Here is a 21,292-nt window from a genome sequence, read left to right as displayed (position 1 = left end):
CTGCCAAGATCACCACTGAACCATATCACTGAGGGCCTCATCTACACAGTTTTTGAACACTTAAATCCTACCTAACAGCACCAGAAGAGAACTGGCCACCCCTTTCCAGTTCTTCAGTTTCGGTTAGAATGAAGAAGGGGTATATAGCCTCTCATGTGCACATGGTCAGGAGCAGAGCAAATCTATAGGTGGGAAAGGGTCAAGCCCCAGCTATGAGGGGCAAACAGCTCTTTGCAGAGAGATGGAAGTAAAGAGAGTAAGGAGGAGGCAGCACAGGGGCAATCACAGCATCTGTTATTGAACTCTCTGCTTTGGGTGCATGATGGGGAATTAATGAGCAGTGCAATTTTCCAGTTCTTTTATTACAAGTCAGTTTTCTTCCTTCATCTGTAACATATGCTGCGGGTCCACGCTCTGTTCCCCAGCACAGTGCTGGGGGAAGAGGGGAGGGGTGGAAAGGAAAGAGGTAATAAAATGGCAGCACTTTCTAGAGAACATGCAACAGATGGAAAAGAAAAGCCTAAGAGAAGAGTGCATACTGTACCGACAGTATAATTAAACAGGCATCCTAACCAGAGCTCATTTCTGCAAATGCAAAAACACGGGGCAACACAAATCCTGTTACTTTGGCTATTACCACTGCTTATCAAACTGTCATATCACACATTATATACAGGGGATCTATTTGCCTGGTCTGCCTGTCCCATCCAGCAAAAAAAGCCCTTGCAGATTAGGAAACAAATGTTAGCATTTCCCATTGCTTTCAATGTCACCCAGAGACAACCTCTCAACAGGAATGTACGAGACCCTGACTCAGCCACCTGGAAAACATGCCACCTCCAGAAGACTGCTGAGGGGTTACTGCTGTCCATGTCATCTACCGCATTCGTTTGGCGTCTTCATGCTATTGCACTGTCCTTTTGGACACAAATATCTGTTTGATATTGGGTTCTATCCAGTGGTGGATACAAATAATTTCAGCTGGCAGGCATCCAAGCAGGAGCTTTTGCAGCAGACCTGCACGTGCTTGCACATATATAACATATGGCAGGTTTGGGAGAACAGCACATTAACAAGAACACTTGTGGTTACTCATCGTAAAGATTAACACTGACAAGATGAGACTGTTTAGATGCTATATGTTGGAAAATGGGAGGAGAGGAGGAAAACGAAAACAAAACCATTATCTTGCAAAGGACTTGCGACTTTCTCCTGTGTGCCACATTTTGCCTTCAGCCCAAGCTGTGGCATGCCCACCTTGAGGACTGCGGGTTACCACCATGAACACAGAAGAACTCTGTAAGGCATTCATTCATGTGCTAATAGAAAAAACGTATAACTGACAAAAATTCTTACGTACTGTAACAAGTTTTTACATGTTGTAACTTGTCAGGCATTACAACTGGCAGCTTGGCCCCTCACAGTACACAAAAAAAGTGTTGCCTTTAAAAGGAACAATCTAGTGTGTTCTTACTGTTATGCCTTTTTACAACACTGCTTTCATAAGCCTCTTTTGGTTTTGCCGCCACTGAGTGTCACTATTAAGACAGAACAACAGAGGAATTTTTTTTGGGAAGGTTAATAAAGTCCTGGTGGAGATGGACCTGGCACCATCCCCAAGGCAAAAACCACTCCACTTCTCTCAGAATAGCTGTTCCAATGCTGCAGTGCTGCTGGTGCAGCAGGCAGAGAGGAGCAGGAGAGGAGGATCTGTTGTGGGAGCAATCCCAAACCACAGCCCAGTGCAGTGTCCACCCAAGCTTTGACACAGCATGGGCTGATTCAGGCAAAACCGAGCAGGCAGTCTAGGTCAGGGCTGGCTACCTCATGCACACAAGACATCCAAGTGCGCTTGTTCAACAGCTGACGTATGTTATTTTAAACCTAGCTTTGGTTAACCCTGGCCAAAACAACCAACAGTGACAGCCCAGAACAACAATACAGGTTTTAAGGGAAAATGTAGCTGTGCAGACACAGTCTGACAACAGCTAGGCTGAGGTGCATCCTCTCAAGAATTGTTTTCTTCTTCAAAGGGCAAGTGACAGACTGAATAATAGCAAAGTACAACCTTGCTGTTGAAAGAGGACCTTCTCCCATGTCACCATGTCACAGCACATAACCTATGTGAGTGCTACAGCAAATTGTAAACTTATTCCTTATTTCAAAGTCAGATCTTTGCAAAAGGTGAAGGGAAGAACTAAGGGAAAGCCTCATACGTTTTGTAAAGCGTGCACATGTCTCAACAGTGAAACACGTCCCAGGTCGAACACCTGGAGCTCATGTTGTCTTTGTCACTACAGGAGGAAGAAATACTTACACCCAGTAAAGCAGCATTAGCAGGAAAGGACAGATGATAATTGCCTGGAGGACCTGCCAGTCCCTGCAGAGGGCAGCCAGCCCTGGCATGAGGAACTGCCCAGCCATTTCAATGAAGCTCGCCGCCATGGTGATCATGAACCGGTGCCCAGGAGGACAGAGCTCTATCCCTGAAACATAGAGCACAAGCAGATGTATTAGCACTCCCCCTCAACAAAGACACCCACAGAGCATCTCTTTACGAAGCTTTCAGAGAGCTAATGTCCTTCAAGACCTTTGACCAAAGTTATGCACAATCGCATAAATCTTGTTTCCTCCAGTATTTAGGCTTCAAGTACCACTGCAGCTACAGAGAATCCCATTAAGTACTGCCTGTGGCACAAACATTGCAACTCCCATACACCTATTACATCTCCTGCAGATCTGCTGTATCTTCATTGTCAGCTTTTCAGTCTCTGCCTAAAGAAGCATTTTACGAAATGGAAAGATATTCGTTTTTAAAAGGGAATGAAGGGTAAAGCACAATCCAAAGATTTTGGGTTGAGCCTTTTCACACTTCTCAAGAGGCTGTGTAACCTTCCAGTCAGTTTGCTGGGAGGCAGAAGAGCAGCAGGGTACAGTCTCCCAGCTCATATGGGATGCCACCTGCCCAGTTTAATATGCAACAACTCAGATGTTTCCAAGCTGGATTTTGCTGAGTGGGTTGTTTCTGGTTTGCTTTCTGTTTTCACAATAATTAATCTTGATCAACTTTCAAAGGAGCCAGCCTTCCACCTCTCCTGTCCTGTTCCTCATCCTCCCTTTTGCCATGGGGCAATTTACTAGAATCACTGTCATCCTTGGTCGTCTCAGCTGCCTTGTAACAAGTGAGCTCAGTAGATCTGTTAAGCTTCCTTAAACCCAGAGTTCTGACTACTGTTATTCAGTCCTCAGAAATGAAGAGAAATATATCAGAATCACAGCTTTAAAAGCCCACAAAGTAAACAACAACGTAAAAAAATCACAGAAGAAATAGCAGAAAAATTGGACTGCCTTGTGGAAATATATTTAAACAATTTTTCTGCCAGTAAGATTGCTACAGAAGCCCCTATTTCATATTTCCCATTTGCTCACATTCGCTTCTACAAATGAATAATTAAGCACAATAAACCTGCCACAAGTTGTGTAGTACTTATCGGCATGCTGATACAGAAACATAGGCTAGTAAGCATTCATGATACATTGTTGTCAGCATTATTGCTTTTCCTTGGGATGTTTCCTATGGTTGTTTTAAATTAGAATTTAATGGTTGTTAAGATTGTAATTGAAAAGCTATAAAATAAGGGGAAGAGATGACAGCTACTCCTTCATTCACTCTCTCATCTGTAGCTTGTTTAGCATTTATCAGTGTAACACAGATTTAATCTAGCTGACTGAGAACTAGCTTGTAGATTAGATGCAGAGTTAAACATCACACATTTTCCCCTCCCCTTTTCAGCCAATGACAAATACTATCAATGGATTTTTCCCAATACATATGAAAAACATATCCGTTGCAAGGCAATCCCTATTTACATTAGCTTAACCACAAACACAGCAGCTCTGGAAAAGAAAGGGGGTGGGGAACCCTCAAAGACTCTCACTTGCTACAAAAGGCTTTTACATTTTAATTAGGAGAACTAGATTAAAACAGAGCTCCTTATGACATTAATACGGTTTTATTCGTACTAATGAAGTATCCCAAGCCTAGGTGATTTTTTAAATTGTATGCACAGAGGTCACTTCCGCTTTATTTCTTTAATCTTCAAATACAAAGCTGTTGTGTTTGTTTTTCCAGATCTCAAAAGTCACAGTTACTCACACTCCAATAGTCCTTCATCAAGTACCAGGACAAGTTTTGTTGCTATAGGAACGGGAAGTCTGCATTAGGTATGTAACGCTTCAGCATTTCAACTGCATTATTTAGGTTAGCATCAGTTAAAAAAATAACCAAGAGAACAACCCTCATATGAAGTCAGAAAGAGATGTGCAAATAACAAAATGTTATATTGTTATGTCACTGGTGCATAGCGCGTAACTCCATACGCAGCAGTTATCCACTGCAGAGAAAGGAAATAACTTCAGAGATAGTTTAGCATCTATTTTTTTCCCCTCTGAATTATCACACGCATACGATTAATTTTTGACCTTTTCTCTAAAAGAAGCTGGAGAAGACCAAAAAATAATAATCCTTCTTGTAGCTGGGCAAGCATGACTTTCAAGTGACATCAGCAGGTGCTCCGTGTATGTGAAATATCACATCTCTGTTGAAATGTTCTACATATCAGGACAGCCTCCTGACTTTCCAACATCTCTGGCATCAATTTTAGATGATAAAAGATTCAGCATTGCCATTTTTAGCAAGCATTTATCAGTCAGCCTTTTCCCAGCTCTGCCCCAGCACCAGAAAAGGTGAACCCCTGTACCCTACTGATGCACCCCTGGTGCCACAACGCACCCAGGCATGAGGCCTCTGAGGCTGCAACACTTCCCCCTAGTTCACATGATAGATTACCAACAAAATCACTACAAGACAGAGATCAGAATCATCCACTTGTGGCAAATCACAGTAAGAAAACTCCAGCTCCCCACTCACTGAAAAGGTTTCCATCTCAACTACTCTGTGGAGCATGGAGAAAGCCCTTGTCAGACACACAAACCATGGAAGTTCCCATCAATACAAAAAACTCCAAGGTACATCTGTTTTTTCTACTTGGAAAAATTTGTATGGGCTAGGAGACGGGCGTGGAAAAGATTTTGCTTCCTTGCCCAGCATTTCTCTTCTGCACAGCACATCCAACTTTGATGTCTAATTTCCATTAAGTCCTAGGCAAGCAGTCATATGAGCCAGTTGAAACCTGTACACAAAGCAGTCTTGCAGTCCTTGGGCAGTGAAAGCAGATATGTGGGACAGACGCCCAGGACATGTGGGACAGACTTTTGTGCCATCAATGGCCACCCAGCAGCACTGGACATCACAAGCACAGAAACTGAACCCAGGCAGCCCCTGTAGCAGAACTGCTCAGCATGCTGTAAGTATAACCCAGCCCGAAAGCAACTGTCTTACCACACACGTGATGCAAACCTGAGCCCCACAGGCACCACAAGACAGTGAACATATAAGGCTTGTTGCACAGCATATACCTGTGGCTGGGAAACGTAGAAAAACCACACAGAAATCCTCCTCTGTGACACTATCCTGTATGTCCTTCTGCTACGGAAATGACCAAATCAACATTCAGTAGCCTCACAGTCCGCAAACCTGACACAGGGAGAGCTGGCATGAACTATGTCCCCTCTTACAAGGGGTTCAAGCATTTCTGGGAGCTGCTTGATGGACCCAAAGTAACCTCACTACTAATGCACAGAAACACATTCTGGCATAGAATGAACAGTACTGGGGCCAGACACATTACTCCATAAGTCTGCATGCAGTGATTTGTATGTGAAGTATTAATACTGGTGATGAACAAAGGCAAAGTAAAAGAGTGAGTATGAGTGTATGCATGTGAGGGAGCAAGCAGGCAAACAAGCAGGCACCAGAAAGACAGGCAGAGCATGAGTTAAATGAATAGCACATGCTTATTATGTCGATTGCACCCTACCTACCCATGTTTTCATTGAAATAACAAGAGGAAGAACAATCTGACCTACAGATAAGGTATCAAGAAGATGAAGAATAGCACTGGTGTCAGAAAATATCGATACTACTGGGGGAAGAAGAGAGAGAACTGAAATCCATTAAGTTTACCTGAGAACTACAAGGGATGAGAAAAAAGAATAAACTGTAAGCACCAACACTTGAATGGTATGAAAAGCAACCCCAAACTGATTTGTTGTTCCCTGCCAAGAACATCCTCAGAGATGCGATGCAGATGCAGCCATCACTGCCTCGTCCTGTGTGTCACACAAGCTACCCTGGCTGGACTATGTGGATGCATACCTTGGCACCTGAGAGTGCATGGGTGTGAGAACATGCATGAATGAAATCCATGAGAGGATGAGTGTGGTTGTGCAAATCTGCCTGCTTAGAGACTTCAGGGGAGACAGACAGACAGACAGACAGACAGACAGACAGACACACACACACACACACTTTGTCCTATAAGGTCTCTTACTGAGTTGTTTAGAAATCCCATGAGAAAACTTTCAGAATATTAACCAAGGCAATGAGAACCACAACAGCTATATTGGCTGTTTTAGTGACAAAGGCCAAGCTCAAGCAAAGGGAAAATCTGAACAATCCTTCCCAGGGAAAAGCAGACCCATCCTAGAGCACTGAGAGGCCCTTCTGTAAGCGCAACTGTGGTCTTGCCAAAAAATGAGCTGAATATAAACATCAGCAAGTTAATTCACTACAGTTATATGGTACTTCAATGGATGCATGTAATTTACATTGCCTCATGTGGAAGTAGGTACGCCTGGAAGAACCCAGGAAAAGGAGCAGAAAAGAAGATGGTTTTTGGAGTCAGGCTACAGGTAGATGAGGTATTGCACATATCTTACCCTCTCCACCTGCTGCTGTGAAAGGAGCAGTCTGCCTACAGGAGATGGGACATACTGGCGTGAGACCAGGGAGGAGGACAATAAGACTGGGTTAGCATCAGCTCATGTTGCCACAGAGCATGGCCCTGTGTAGCTCACCTCCTCCAAACCCCGCTGCTGAGCTGTCATTGCCATGAAGGGGCTAAGTGCCACATCCCGTCACTTCTCACTTGGCCTTACGCTTGTGCACTAGTAATGCATCATCTGCTTCAGCTTTCAGAAACCCTCGTTTGTCTTCAAAGGCTGACATTTATTTTCATAGGGTATTTGCACAAGGATGAACACCAAATACTTTTATTTAAAGGGAAAAAAAAAGTCATTTGCAAATAATATATCAAGAGGGAAAAGAGGTTAAATCACACTGCCTGAACAACTCTCTAGCATTCACTCACCCGCCTCCAGTCCCAAAACACAAAGCAATTCTTACACTGCAGTCCGAGTGCTAGCTCCATCAGAATCTACAAGCTAACTGCTTTTGTGTCCTTGCAGTTTTCTCCTGCTGCTCAGTTTTAGTCAATGAACCACCAAGACTGTAATTATACAGGAGTATCCCTTGGAGAAAATGGCCAGGACAAAGCACAGATCTGGGCAACAGCACTCCCACTGAAAAAATCCCTGAGGAGACAGTCTGATTCTAGATCCACATTCAGTTTCATATTATACTAAGAAAAAAACCCAAAATCGAACAGAATGACTTTTGACAATTCCCCCATATTTCCCAACACTCTTAATTCCACCCCTTTAAGGACTCTGCCAGATGTTCCGTTACCCCAAAATGGAGAAAAACAATCAGACTCAGATGAACCAGACCCGTGCTATGAGTTAAGCAGAACAAATCTCAGGCAACACAGTTTGAAGTGTGAAATGCAGGACACCAGAAATTCACAGTGGTGGTAAGCACCCTAAAGCACTGGGGCTGTTTGCCTCTCTGCCACAGTGGCTGCTCAGCTCAGTCAAGAGTAATGTGCAAGCTGGGACACTACGAAGGCATTTTGCATTTGGACTCTGCTTTTCAACAAAGCACTAAAGGAAAGAGATCTCAGAGCACTTAGTTTTCCAAGCTGTGCAGGACTTCAGGCATGTCCCACCACTGCCGTGCTCCCTGAGCTGACCCTTTTGGCACGATGAGCTTCGCCACCTCCGTCACAGCAATCTTGAAGTCTGCTGGGAGACGACCCCATCCCCGCTGCTGCTGTATTCCCCAATTCCCACCAAACTCTCTCAAACCTCAAGGACCTCTTCTTCCTCCAGTGCTCTCCACGGGATTTGCCCTCTGCTGTAAACAGATCATCTCTCTGGCTGTTCCTAGAATAACACAGCCCTCAAGCTCACTTGTGGCTAGCTGACCAGATAAAATTCAGTGAAAACTTAATAATTCCCAGACAAGCCTTTAAGTTTGCAGCTGGCTGATAGAGGAAGAAATAAATAAATAAAACCCAGCATATCTGCTTATATACCCAAATTTCCAGGTGGTTACTAGACACAGACCTCTAAGAGCTGCAAGCCCTACCCATGGGCTATGCACGCTTCTTAACCGCATTAGCACGCTTCTGATTCAGCACGGGTTGAAACGGCCCAGGTAAGCCTTCACTTGCTCCTTTCTGGGTGAGTTTGGACAGGGATTACATTTTCTTAACTGTCTCTGCTGTCACCAGAAGTGAGAGACGAAGCACCACATGTAAATAGTTTATTAGAGAAGAGCAAACGAAGCAGCGTGTGGAAGGAAAGGTTATCACGTTCACCGCAGTGCACAGACAACAGCAAATTGGTATAAACAGAGACAGAGTGGAAAGGAAGGAAAAATCTAATTTCTTCTCTGAAGAAATCCAATCCACTGCCAGGCAAAACCAGCAGTAATAGACTGAACCTCCAATGGCTGAGGAAGAAAAATGGGATTATTTTTCCCCAACAGCACAGCAGGACACAAGTTACTCTAAAAATACATCTATGAAGCGACATGGGTGCTCCTTCTAAGGTACTTCTTTTACACATCATAGGTTTTGCACACACAGTAGCCCACCATTTACATCTAATTAACACTTTTAATGTGTGTCAAATCAGTCATGCATGCACTGACACATCCCTTGACGGGAGTCCTTGGGCTAGCTCCAGGGCAGGCAGCTGGCATGACATCTCACCAGATGCAGAATCTAGCTGGAGGTCTGTGACTAGTGGAGTTCCTCAGGGGTCGGTGCTGGGACCGGTGCTGTTTAATATTTTCATCAATGACCTGGATGAGGGAACTGAGTGCACCCTCAGCAAGTTTGCTGATGACACAAAACTGGGAGGAGTGGCTGACACACCAGAGGACTGTGCTGCCATTCAGCGAGACCTGGACAGGCTGGAGAGTTGGGCGGGGAGAAACTTGATGAAATTTAACAAGGGCAAGTGTAGAGTCTTGCATCTGGGGAAGAACAACCCCATGTACCAGTACAGGTTGGGGGTTGACCTGCTGGAAAGTAGTGAATGGGAAAGGGACCTGGGGGTCCTGGTGGATAGGAGGATGACCATGAGCCAGCAATGTGCTCTTGTGGCCAAGAAGGCAAATGGCATCTTAGGGTGCATTAGAAAGGGTGTGGTTAGTAGGTCAAGAGAGGTTCTCCTCCCCCTCTACTCAGCCTTGGTGAGGCCGCATCTGGAATATTGCGTCCAGTTCTGGGCCCCTCTGTTCAAGAAGGACAGGGAATTGCTTGAAGGAGTCCAGCGCAGAGCCACAAAGATGATTAAGGGAGTGGAACATCTCCCTTATGAGGAGAGGCTGAGGGAGCTGGGTCTCTTTAGCTTGCAAAAGAGGAGACTGAGGGGTGACCTCATCAATGTTTACAAATATGTAAAGGGTAGGTGTCAGGATGATGGAGCTAGGCTTTTTTCAGTGATATCCAGTGATAGGACAAGGGGCAATGGGTGTAAACTGGAGCATAGGAAGTTCCACGTTAACATCAGGAAGAACTTCTTTACTGTAAGAGTGACAGAGCACTGGAACAGGTTGCCCAGGGGGGTTGTGGAGTCTCCTACACTGGAGATATTCAAGGCCCGCCTGGACAAGTTCCTGTGTGATGTACTGTAGGTTACCCTGCTCTTGCAGGGGGGTTGGACTAGATGATCTTTTTAGGTCCCTTCCAACCCTTGGGATTCTGTGATTCTGTGACCTGGACAGATATCCCTTATCTACTGGATGCACCATTCAGACAGGTAGCTACCTAATCAGAACAGGTAGCTTTCCTACCAAAACTAGATCAGATGTTCATATTGTATACAAGTACCAGGACAGTGCTAAAACTGATGCTAGGCAAAGTACCTTTCAGATACTGTAGTGAACTCCTGCTGCTGCAAACACTACAAAGCGCATAGTAAGGCTTAGCTTGAAAAAAGTAAACACTACTTCACCTTTCATCCAGAATCTAACCAAAACATGAATACAATGTCTCCTCTCTTCACTTTCCACATGCCTGACTCTCCTGTAAGGCACAAATGAGTAACATACCAACCCAATTTCAGGCCTAGTATTGGTCAGCTATGTCAGGGTAATTCAGGAGCACTCCTCCCAGCTGCCGTAGGTCTGTAGGTACCCACAGATGAAGAGTTTGGACCACAGAGACAACCTAAATTTGACGCAGGGTGTTCACACACAGGAGCTGGGGACCAAAAGGCCCCTTTCCCAGGGCCAAGCCTGCTCACAGCAGGGACATGGCAGGGCAAGAGTGAGCTTGGCTTCTCCAGGCACAGGAGACCTGGAGCAGGGGCCACATCTACACGGTGTACAGTGATGCCTGCAATTATGCTGTGGATCTAGGCTGGCTCCCAGGGAGCATCAGCAACAGAAAAGGGAGCATGCTTTGTTCCTCTGTTCATCCCACAGCATCTGCATTTGCCAAGTTTTATGTTATACAAGACAAACAACATCTCATGAAACAGACGGCTGATAGTATAAGAAACCTTTAACATACAATGCTGCTTGCCATTCATGAAGTAATAAAAACGAAGAAATGTTAAATCACATTTGTGGTACTGCAGTTGCCATATATCCTACTTCCAGGGGAAAGCAGCAGCATCTCGGCTTCTGACACGCAGCAGCTCCCAACCAACACTAATTTTTGATGACAGTTTGTGTATGCGAATAACAGCATTATGAAACAAAAGCAGGAGGATGCCCCTGCAAACCTAAACATCAGTGACAAAGAGCATAAGAAACAGGTAGATACGGAGCACACTCATTTCAGAATAAAGATGACTTAATTAAAATGCAATTCAAAAGCGATTAAAAAGCCTTGCCATAACATAAATCTTCATCTATGTTAACTGCTATGTGCAAGAAAAATTCTCTTCCACCTCTAGTCTATAACTTCTTACCCCTATTAAGAGACTCTCCAAACCCACATCACTATTTGACAGAATCACAGAACAGTTTGGGTTGGAACGGACTTTAAAGATCGTCTACTTCCAGCCCCCTTCCATGGGCAGGGACACCTTGCACTAGACCAGGCTGTTCAAAGTGCCATCCAGCCTGGCCTTGAATTTGTTTATTTTGGCACAAAACTAAGGTTTCATAGAAATATATCTGATTCTTCCTTGTTCTCAAAAGGTGGCTTGCTCTAAAGGAAATGCACAGCTGATCACAGGAATATTTTGCAAATCGAACACCTCTGCTGTTTATAACAGCTGGTCCTTTTTTTCTTGGCAGGATCTGCATCACAACTGGCATCTTTTTTGACAGGAATGAATGAGAGCAGCTGAAACAAAATACCGGTGTGAGAGTTATCAGAAGAACTCATCTTCTTTGAAGCTTCAGAGTAAAGGGTTCTGCATCTGTATTTGTTAGCAATTTTTTAACAATGTTGTAGCCACCTAAGAAAAGAAGAGAGAAGGAACTCAACAGCCACAAATCTGCATGGCAGTCTCTTAATTAATCAAGTGGTAAACAATATTCCAGCAGCGGCTGTTTCTAAATCCCAGTTTGCAACCTCCAGATGGATAATGGTCCTCAAAAAGATAAGTGCAATGAAATAACAGCCTAATACTTTTCAGGTTTATTAAACATTTCCCAGCTTGCTGAGGCAGCAGGACAGCCCCTCTCTCCCCAGGTACTGACCCCACATGAGATATTCTTCCAAACAGAAGCTTTTCACCATGCTGTAGCCAAGCAGCTGGGATCACTTGCTAGACAAGGGGAAATTGACATAGCAATTGCAAGAGAGAAAAAGTCTTTGGAGGCGGCTCTTGGCAGAAAGGTTTCCATATTTTGAGTCATTCGGCCAAGTGGACTACTACTGACAAAGGCATCCAGTCTCTGAGGCAATCAGCCATCGTAGAGATGATCTATCGCATCAAGCCGAATAGGGGGGATATACCCATAGATCCAGATGAAGTTGAATGTACACAACCCGTGTGGCGAAAACTTACACAGAATGCACCGTCATCATATGCCCATTCATTGGCAACAGTAACCTGGAATGCCATAGTACCACTAACAGTGGATGAAATGATTCGTAAACTCTGAGAGTTCGAAGACAGTCTCACCCCTTCCATCATCTCAGCTGTGGAAAAACTGCTGCAGGACCTCAGACAGTTGAAGGACGATCTATCCGATTTATCTAGCTCCTCATGTGTACCAACACACATCTCAGCTATTAACAAAAGGCGTCCTATTGTTCGAGAGAGAAGATACAGGAGGTATACGCCACTGGGCACCCTATGGTTTTACCTGCGGGATCATGGAGAAGACATGATGAAGTGGGATGGAAAACCTACTTCAGCTTTGGAGGAAGGAGTGTGTGAATTGAAGAGGGGAGCAAGGCCCAAGACTCATCATCCCATGAGAGCTGCGGCTTCAGTCTCTGGTGAGCAGGCCCCCAGATGGAGTGGAAGAGCTGATTTTACTCCAGCTCCTCTGATAACAAAGAATAATCCCTTTCTACAAGACTTAAGTGTCCAACGTTGTGATGACTATTAGAGGGGCCCTGCCTCCAGCCAGGTGGAGGTAGGGGATAATCGGATTTACTGGACTGTATGGATCAGATGGCCCGGCACATCAGTGCCACAGAAGTATAAGGCTCTAGTAGCTACCGGTGCACAGTGTATTCTGATGCTATCAAGCTCTCAAGGGGTGGAACCCATCTATATTTCTGGAGTGAGAGAAGGATCCTGAGAGTTGACTGTACTGGAGGCTGAAATCAGCCTGACTGGGAGGAAATAGCAAAAGCACCCCACTGTGACTGGTCCAGAGGCTCCATGCATCCTCAGCATAGACTACCTCAGTCAGGAGACTGCTACTGCTGAACCCAGGACACGCCACTCCCATCATGCTGTTAAACAAATGAACAAATGCACAGAGCCCTGGATTTGGGCATGTTCCTATCAGAACTGCAGATTGCTAACAAGAATTCGACCTGGGGACCTTGAGCTGTCCGCAGACTAGCTTACCAAGCAGAAAAGACAAGCACAGAGGAAACCTTTAAGCAGAGGGCCAAGAAACACCCTTGGTGCTCCCTAGGTTTCAATAAAACACTGCTTGCCCTGCATGCCCTCCCTCAGATCAGAGGAAGATGGCTTGTCTGAAGCACTGCACACCAGAGGCACAACCCCCAAGATGCTTTCTGCATCACCTTGCTCATTTAGCTCATATTAACTTAATAACAAGCCCTCCAAATGCTTACATACCCAGAGGCTAAGCAAACATTTGGGTGGTTGGTTATTACACTCTCATAAATACAAGTTGTAAACCCACACACATATATGGATAAACACATACTCATGGATATGTGTGTGCATATCTAAATGCAAGAGCCCTTAGTTCCTTTTCCTTCCCTGAACCCCCTCTGATGTCAAAAGCAATCAATGGAAGTTTGAGTGATGCCCTGAATAACCCCATGCCATTTCAGAGGACCTAAACTGCTCAGCTGGCAACACCAGCATTGGGGAGACCCTGCAATACCACAGTGCCGGCTGAAAGTATGCACCAAGGGCTGTCGCAAATATGGGTGATTTAATCAAAAGCAATTAGTAACCACCTTTGTGAAAGGCTGTAACACATCTGGCCCCCAGGACATGCTTGTTTTTAAAGATTTATTTGTGCCAGGCACTCCGGATAGAAGTTTCATGAATGCTGTGAAAGGGAACTGGGGAGATTCAGAGCCAATAAGCTGCTTTATTTTGGGTGCTTTTAGTAACACGTACATTCGCTGGAGAAAGAAGCGTCACCCAAACTAAGGGGTGACTTTTACTTTTATAGTCTTCTGTCTCCAGGATTCAGTGTCAAGCCTGGCACAGGCCTGGAGAAGGCAAAGGCAGGCAGACAGAATGGGAACACCACACGATGAGAGAGGACCATGCCAAACAGTGCACACAACCATTGTGCCAGAATCGGCATAAGTAGGACAGCCCCTAGTCCAGTCTCCTTTAATTTTAAATCTGTGATGACACAAAATGACAAATGAGGCTGTGGTAGTATATAGGTGGTGAGAAAACTCCTCTTGATAGGAAAGCAGCCAATGCACAGCTAGAAGTAGTGCAGGTATTTCTTTTCTGCTTCCGTTTCCCAATGAGTTTTTATTTTCCAAGGCTAGAAAACAGCAGACAACATAATTGACTGAACTCAGTGAGAATGCAGAAAACCTGTTGAGGAAGGAAAATTCACTTTCCAGCCCACTTCAAGCACATCTGTATTTCAAGCCAAGTTAATACAGGAGGGCAGCACCCGTAGTTGTATGCATAGAGGAAAATGCAGTGGAATGTTCCTCACATGCTGCTGTTACATCCATAGTCAAAATGATCTCATAATTGCCAGAGCTTAAACATTCCTTAATTTTTTTCCTTGTTATCTTTACAAATACCATCTTTGAAAAGTTTATCCTCTAAAATACCAGAATTCCTTGAGTTGGTAAATCTGACTTGAGGGTGATGAACAATAAAAGGGCAACTAGCATTACAATGCCTCCAGCACCTCATATTTCTATGTAAATCGCTGTGCTAAGGACATCCTTACCAAATACCAAACCAGACCACCCAAGCACATCCACTGGGATTCAAAATTTTCCCAGGATCATCCCTGAAAAATGCATGGGTTTGCTCAAGAGTATCTCACAGCTAAGAAGAATGTGTAATTTTACAAGGGTAAAATGCTAATATATCCTGATAAAACTGTGGTAAAGAGCTAAATATTTCTGCTGAATAGATGGAAAACCTCCTGTTGCTTCGCAATAACAATGAAAAAGAGAAAGCTCACATTTCTTAATATCCTTCTTCCTTGGAGGGGGCAAGTAGGCTGAGAATACACCAATCTCCCACAGCAGAAACCATCCCCCTGCAGAGGACACTTGCGTTTTTCCACTGAAAGACTTCTTTAAAGAAAACTCCTGCCATTTACAGAGGAATTCAAAGGATGGCAACACTCGTTGATTTGTTCCAAATAAAACTAGAATGAATTGCTGAGCTAATTAATAACACAACATTAAAAGGAAACCAAGGTCCTTGGAAGAATCCAGCTGCAGTTTGTGGAAGCAGATTTCACTTGTCCTGATTACGTTAGTTAACTTTGGACACATCACAGCTACAGCTAAAATTGTCAAGATATACGTCCGCATCCAACCCTTGGGACGTAAATGACTATTAACCTTTTCTTATCAATTCCTAAGTATTTCTCTATGTGATTCTCTATGTTTCTAATGGCAGAATTAACTGCCATTAATAGACTGCTTGTCCCCAGATCCAATCAATTTTCCTTCTTACATTGAGCTATGAACAAATCACTCTGTTGCTTGATGCAATAGAAGTAATTCAGTCACGGTTTCCAAATTTTCCTCTGAGTCTTTCTGCAGAGCCGCAAAGGAGGTAAGAAAGGTAGGGCTGAACTGGAAAGGTACGAAACCTGGGCTCAGTTTTCAGCTCAAACACCAGTTTGCTTTGTAACTGTATTCAACCCCTTAAAGGAATGTCGTAAACAAGACAGGGATTTCAATCCATGAGAAAAATGTTCGGTCTCAGGCCCTGTGGCTTATCTTGCCTTTCCTGGTGTGCCAAGGGGTCCTTGGCACCCCCACCAAAGGGGTGCACCTCCCCAGGGCAGGTCCCTGTACTTCCCTGACATGCAGTAAACCTGAGCGCACAGTGGGTACCTGTCCTCTCCACCACAAGAGCCACAGAAACATCCCGGAGACTTGACTATCTCTGGACCCAGATAACCACAGGTCCAACAGAAGATGACATGCACTCCCTGACTCCAGAGCAGCACTAGGCATTTACTCTAGGCACATGGCTCAAGGGGATAGCATCCCCAGGGAAGGAAGGCTGAGCCCTCCCGCAGACCATTCAGACCAAAAACCTGCAAGCTGTTGTCTGAAAAACATGTGGTAACAAGGAGGAACTGATCCTTGGCTTTAAATGTATCTTTTAAGTTGCACAATACAATTAGGAAAGCCAGCTAGTACCCCAAATCCAGATTTTACCAAGTTACCAACTGAAGAGCTACATCCAAAAGGCATTCTAGTTTACATGGGAACTAAGCGTAACTAAATCTGTCAGAGCTGTTCTTAGTGGAAAAAAAAGCGCAGACATAATTTGAAGAAATAAAATTAATGTGCACTTATTTATATTTGTTTACAGAAGCAGAAAGAACACAAACAGCTCCTCTGTCTCGTTGAGTGATGTTTCTAATCAAAATCTGAAGAAAGGAAATATTAAAGACATTTGGAAATGCTGTAAACCCTTCAGCTATGAAAGACACTGCCAAAGAACAGTCATTTATTACACTGAACTCTGATACTTGCTCAACGAAGAGAACAGCTCAGAGGGCTATATAATTTGGATGTATATGGAATTCTGAGCCAAGAGCAAAAAGAAATAGGGAAATGAAGAGGAGTAAGAGGACAGAATGACAAAAACAGAGCAAAAGTGTTCAGAACTAGAGGCCCTAAAGAATAAAATAAAGTACAAGTTGCAAACCAAATGCCTCCCATCATGTATCTAAGAGAAATAGCCATATTATGCCATTTAGGAACTAAAGTAAGAGAAACATCCTTCTTATTTTTCTTTTTAGTTCTGACTATTCAAAGTACAGTCTTAAAGCAAAAATATTTTTGTCCACTTCAGGTCTGACCAAGGCTTTGGAAGAACTTCTGAATGCTTCCAGACACAGGGAAGCTTTAATTACTGGTTTCTCACCTAAAAATGGGCCAGAGCTGGAAATCCTGTAAACCTCAGAATTCAGGCTTGAAGCCACTGGGTGCTGCTGGTGGTACTCCAGGTGGCTCTGAGCGATGGGGGAACATGCTTCCCATGGGCAAGAAAGGGGCTTGCACTGGGAAATGTCCTCCTGCAGCATTGTGTGTCTCACTGCAGAACACAAACCTCACCCCAGGATAAGCTTAAGATGCATTAAATTTGTTCTAGACAAATTCCACAAAAGCAGTAGATAAACAGTTCAGTCATGCCACTTCTTCGGCCACTTCCGCATATTTATAATTTAGCCAGATGTTTCACGTGGAAGGAGGAATGTCATCTTGACCAGGAGTAAAAATAGAAGGAAACAAAAAAAACCCAACCCTTTTCTAAATCAACTGCTTCCTTTCCAGCTCTCACCCAAAGGAGAGGAAATACCAGGCGTTCACAAACACTGGATGACACAAAGCCCTGACCCACTTGTAGGTGCACAAGGTGCTGGACATCTGCTGTGCAGCCCCCAGCCTGCAAGAGCCTCAGAGGGAATGTGCTTGCAAAGAGTTATTTGGTGCTGCATTGTCCTGCAGACTGCAGCAAGTCTAAACATCAAAAAACCTCAGCCCCTACAACCACCAGGATGAGCCAGACTAATTATGCACTGCATCCTTTGTCTCGCACAAGATCACCGTCACCACAACTCCTCTGTGTGTCTGCATACCAGCATAATACACCATTATTTTTCTTTAGCAAGTAAAAACTCACTTTGATATGTCATTGTGAGTTTTTATGTCCCTTGGGTTATCTCTGCTTATTTACAGGCTTGGCTGAATAGGTCAGAATTTGCCTCTGAAAGAAACGTGGTACTCTGCAGTCCTCATTTTAAGATGGAAAAAGATGCCCATCAGTGAGGGTATATAGGCAATACCTGTGAGTGAAGAACAAGTACCACAGGTATCTCTTGTCTTGAAATTTCTCCTGGTTTGAGTAGATGTTAAGTGCCCTGCTACCAGCAAAAGATCTTTCTATTGTTATCTGCATATATAATCTTAGGAAATGGATCTCCTAGGTTATGCATTCAACTAAATTAGAAATGTGAGGGAATGACTGAAAAAAAGGGGTCTTTCTTCCCTTGCAGTGATAGAAAAGTCTGTAGGTCCTTGGAAACAGCTCTGAGAGACAGGGAACTTTTCTTGCAGCAAACAAGATGCTTCTTCTCCATGATGCTTGTTCTGCGCCACAGCTGCCTTGGCACAGCTCTCGCAGGGTTGCTCCTACCACCCAGCTACCAAGTCCTGAAGGGTAGACGGCTGATGCTGAAGGCCAGGGTCTGCTGAGTCTGGAGCAGCCCCAGCAGTCCAGCTCATTGCTTTCTTCCTGGAAATCACAGCTAAAGGAGCAGCCCACAGCCCAAGCATCGCAGCGATCACCCAACTTTGTACACAGTTGCAGCAGCGGTACGGGGGAGCACAGACACCACCCCAAGTCTCAGAGCACTATGAGATGAAGGGTCCTGTTATTTTGCCTGCTCTGCCTCCTGCATCCATGGTACAGATCAAGCATTGTGGTGGTGAAGGAGAAAATGCCCCTTTTCTTGAAGGAAAAAATTGCAAAGGAGCCAGCTAGCTCTTGCACTCTACTCCACACAGCAAGAGACTAGCAGCTCCCAGTGCACTGAGATGTGCTCTGTTAAAGGCTAAAACTCACTCCCGGGGCCCTCACCCCCAGTTGCATTTTCCAGCATTCACTGCCTATGGGAAATTACCAGTAAATACAGAGGATGGGTATTCCAACAACAGACAACCAACCTCCAGCAGTTTCACTACCAGTAATGGGTTTCCCTCCCCACAAGATCCAGACAACATACACCAGCACTTTTGCCTACATGGAGTTAAACCACAGGTACAACCTTCACCCTGAGGTGTTTTTCCTTTGAACCTGGCCAGAAGCTGTTGCTCAGCTCACTTTGTATCTGACACTTAAAGGGCTATAAATAACACATCCACATACTCACATGCATTTGATTAAAATAAACTCATCTAAAATGCAGGCCACCTTTGAAATGGAAACAAATGGTACAGGAAGTACAGAAAGGCTGAAGATTTTAAAAGCCTGAGGATTGCCAAGCTAGTTACTGTCAGGCTGCCATCTCCATCACTGTGCTGCTATCACCCACAGTGTTTCTGTATAATCACATAAAAAAATCAAAGCAAAAGGAAATTCTGACTTCTTTCTTAGGGGGCATGTGGAATTGAGGGAGGGATTGAGAACACCACAGAAATTTACCACTACTAGTAGTAAAATATCAAACAAACAAGGACAAGCCTAACCACATTAACAAACTCACTTATTACCAACAGTGATATGCAAGCTCCCAAAAGGACAAGGCAAACAGAGATAGCACAGAAATGGAACAGGGCAAATCGTCAGCCCTTGACTTGCTCAGCCCCGAGAAGGCAGCACAATTCACTAGCAGGCTGGGGAGGAGATGGCTAAGCTTTGTAACTCATGGCCTTCCTCCCTTTCAGAGAACTCAATTTATACCTATTTCTGAACTCCAGATACGAGAAATTGAAAATGCTGATATTGACAGATGGAGTCTCCAGGTTTTAGGTATCACAACTTGGTTTTAATATTGACCTGGCTGACTGGCAAAGAATCATCTGCAAATAGCAAAGATTAAGATCTAAAGTGACTTTATTTCCAAATCTTTCTTCAGAATACGAAAACTCCCTGTGCAGTTTACCACATGGAGAACAGCAGCGATTAAAAATACCCAAGTTTAGTGTAAAGAAGGAAAAGCGTAGGCATGCACTGATTTATTATTGGCTTATCAGTAGCTAACATATAAAACCAACTATAAAAGCAACAGCTGTACAATATTTTCCATTTTAACAATCATTGCACACACTTCGTTCCTAGGAAGATTATGATACAGAATCAAAGCTGATTTTTGAATTTGAACAAATGCCTGCATAAGCATAACAAAAAGGAAAAAAAAATGTTGAGGAAAAAAACCCTGCAACCAAAACCACCCCCTTTTTGGTGTTCTCCCTCACCTAAACAAGAATAACTTCACAGGGGGCCTGCATTCAAGTACAGGCGCTAAACATGTGAAGTCTAAACTTCACTGGGAAATTGACTTGAGGTTCTTTGGAGGTGCATGTAAAATAAGTAACAATTGTTTGGAATTGAAGGTCCTTTCCAACCCTAACTATTAAATGGTTCTATGATTCTATGATGTTAATAAAGACATCTTTGTGCCTAAATATCGTATATCCACACCAAGCTATTTATATCACATTTACAGCTCCAGGCCCATTAGTTTTCAAGCATCACACCAGATTCAATTGCCTATTAAAAGCATCTTCTCTTTTTCTCAGTAGTCAATTATTCATTAACCTCCTAGAAATATTCATAGAAGCCACAATTTATTTCAGGAAAGAATAGGAAATTGTCATTAATAAAGACACGTGAATTTAATATTTCTTTATGACAAAAATAGAACGGTAGATAACAGGACACTTAACTGGACAATACCAGAACAAGCTTCAGGAGAACTGCTTTGGACATTATCTTTGATATTGGAAGAGCCATATGATCACAGTGTCTGCAAATCACCATTTGCAGCTAACAGGTGTATTTCTAGCAGACAGAGAGCTTTACATTAAAAACATCTCTGCAGCCCATGAAACAAGTTACCCTAGAGCTGACACTTCAGTTATGCGTCCACTTAGCAACTGACCACACTATTTCCACTTCAGCAAATCATGCTGAATGTCAAAGGAGCCACTTGTACCACTGCAAGTATCGCCATGCGTACCAGACAAGCCTTAACTGAGACACACGTATAACGTATGTCCAACCACCCTAAGAACATGTTTATCTTGATTATACCTCACACCAACAAGTATTTCACATTAAGCAGTATAAGGTCTCTCTGTTCCAGCCTCTTCCTTCCACGGTTTCACACAAAAACCACTAAATGACCATGTGCTGCAGCACATGCAGACAGTTAATATTTATCCATACTTACACTACCTAACTTGTACCACCAAAGGATCCTAACACAACAAGCACCGACTCTCACAATATGCAGCAGTTGCTTCCCACTTGCTTAGGGGCTGTCAGTTCCCAGGACAGGGTAGAGCAGCTTTGTAAAAATACACAGCAATGCTTTACTCCAGCTCAAGAAGGCAGGAAAATAAGAACAAGAATCCTTGCTCTGAAATGAGACGGGGAATTTACCTTAGGTAAGAATGTG

The 21,292-nt window shown here is 43.9% G+C and overlaps 1 protein-coding gene across 3 annotated transcripts in view; it reads right to left on the bottom strand.

Moving 5' to 3' along the window:
- The window catches only part of SLC22A23 (solute carrier family 22 member 23), a 112,716-nt gene that overhangs the window by 30,797 nt on the left and 60,627 nt on the right, over window positions 1–21,292 (bottom strand). For all 3 annotated transcript variants that reach the window (XR_010610067.1, XM_065667440.1, XM_065667442.1), the window contains exon 4: window positions 2,318–2,486. Coding sequence is in view for 2 of the 3 variants with exons in the window: in XM_065667440.1 (XP_065523512.1) it covers window positions 2,318–2,486 (169 nt within the window). In the remaining variant the exon portion in view is untranslated. The remainder of the gene's footprint in view (window positions 1–2,317; window positions 2,487–21,292) is intronic.

The sequence above is a fragment of the Lathamus discolor genome, chromosome 2 (genome assembly GCF_037157495.1).
Source record: "Lathamus discolor isolate bLatDis1 chromosome 2, bLatDis1.hap1, whole genome shotgun sequence".
Taxonomy (NCBI): Eukaryota; Metazoa; Chordata; class Aves; order Psittaciformes; family Psittacidae; genus Lathamus; species Lathamus discolor.
Note: the sequence above shows the minus strand (reverse complement) of the source record. Positions and strands in the feature narration are given on the sequence as shown.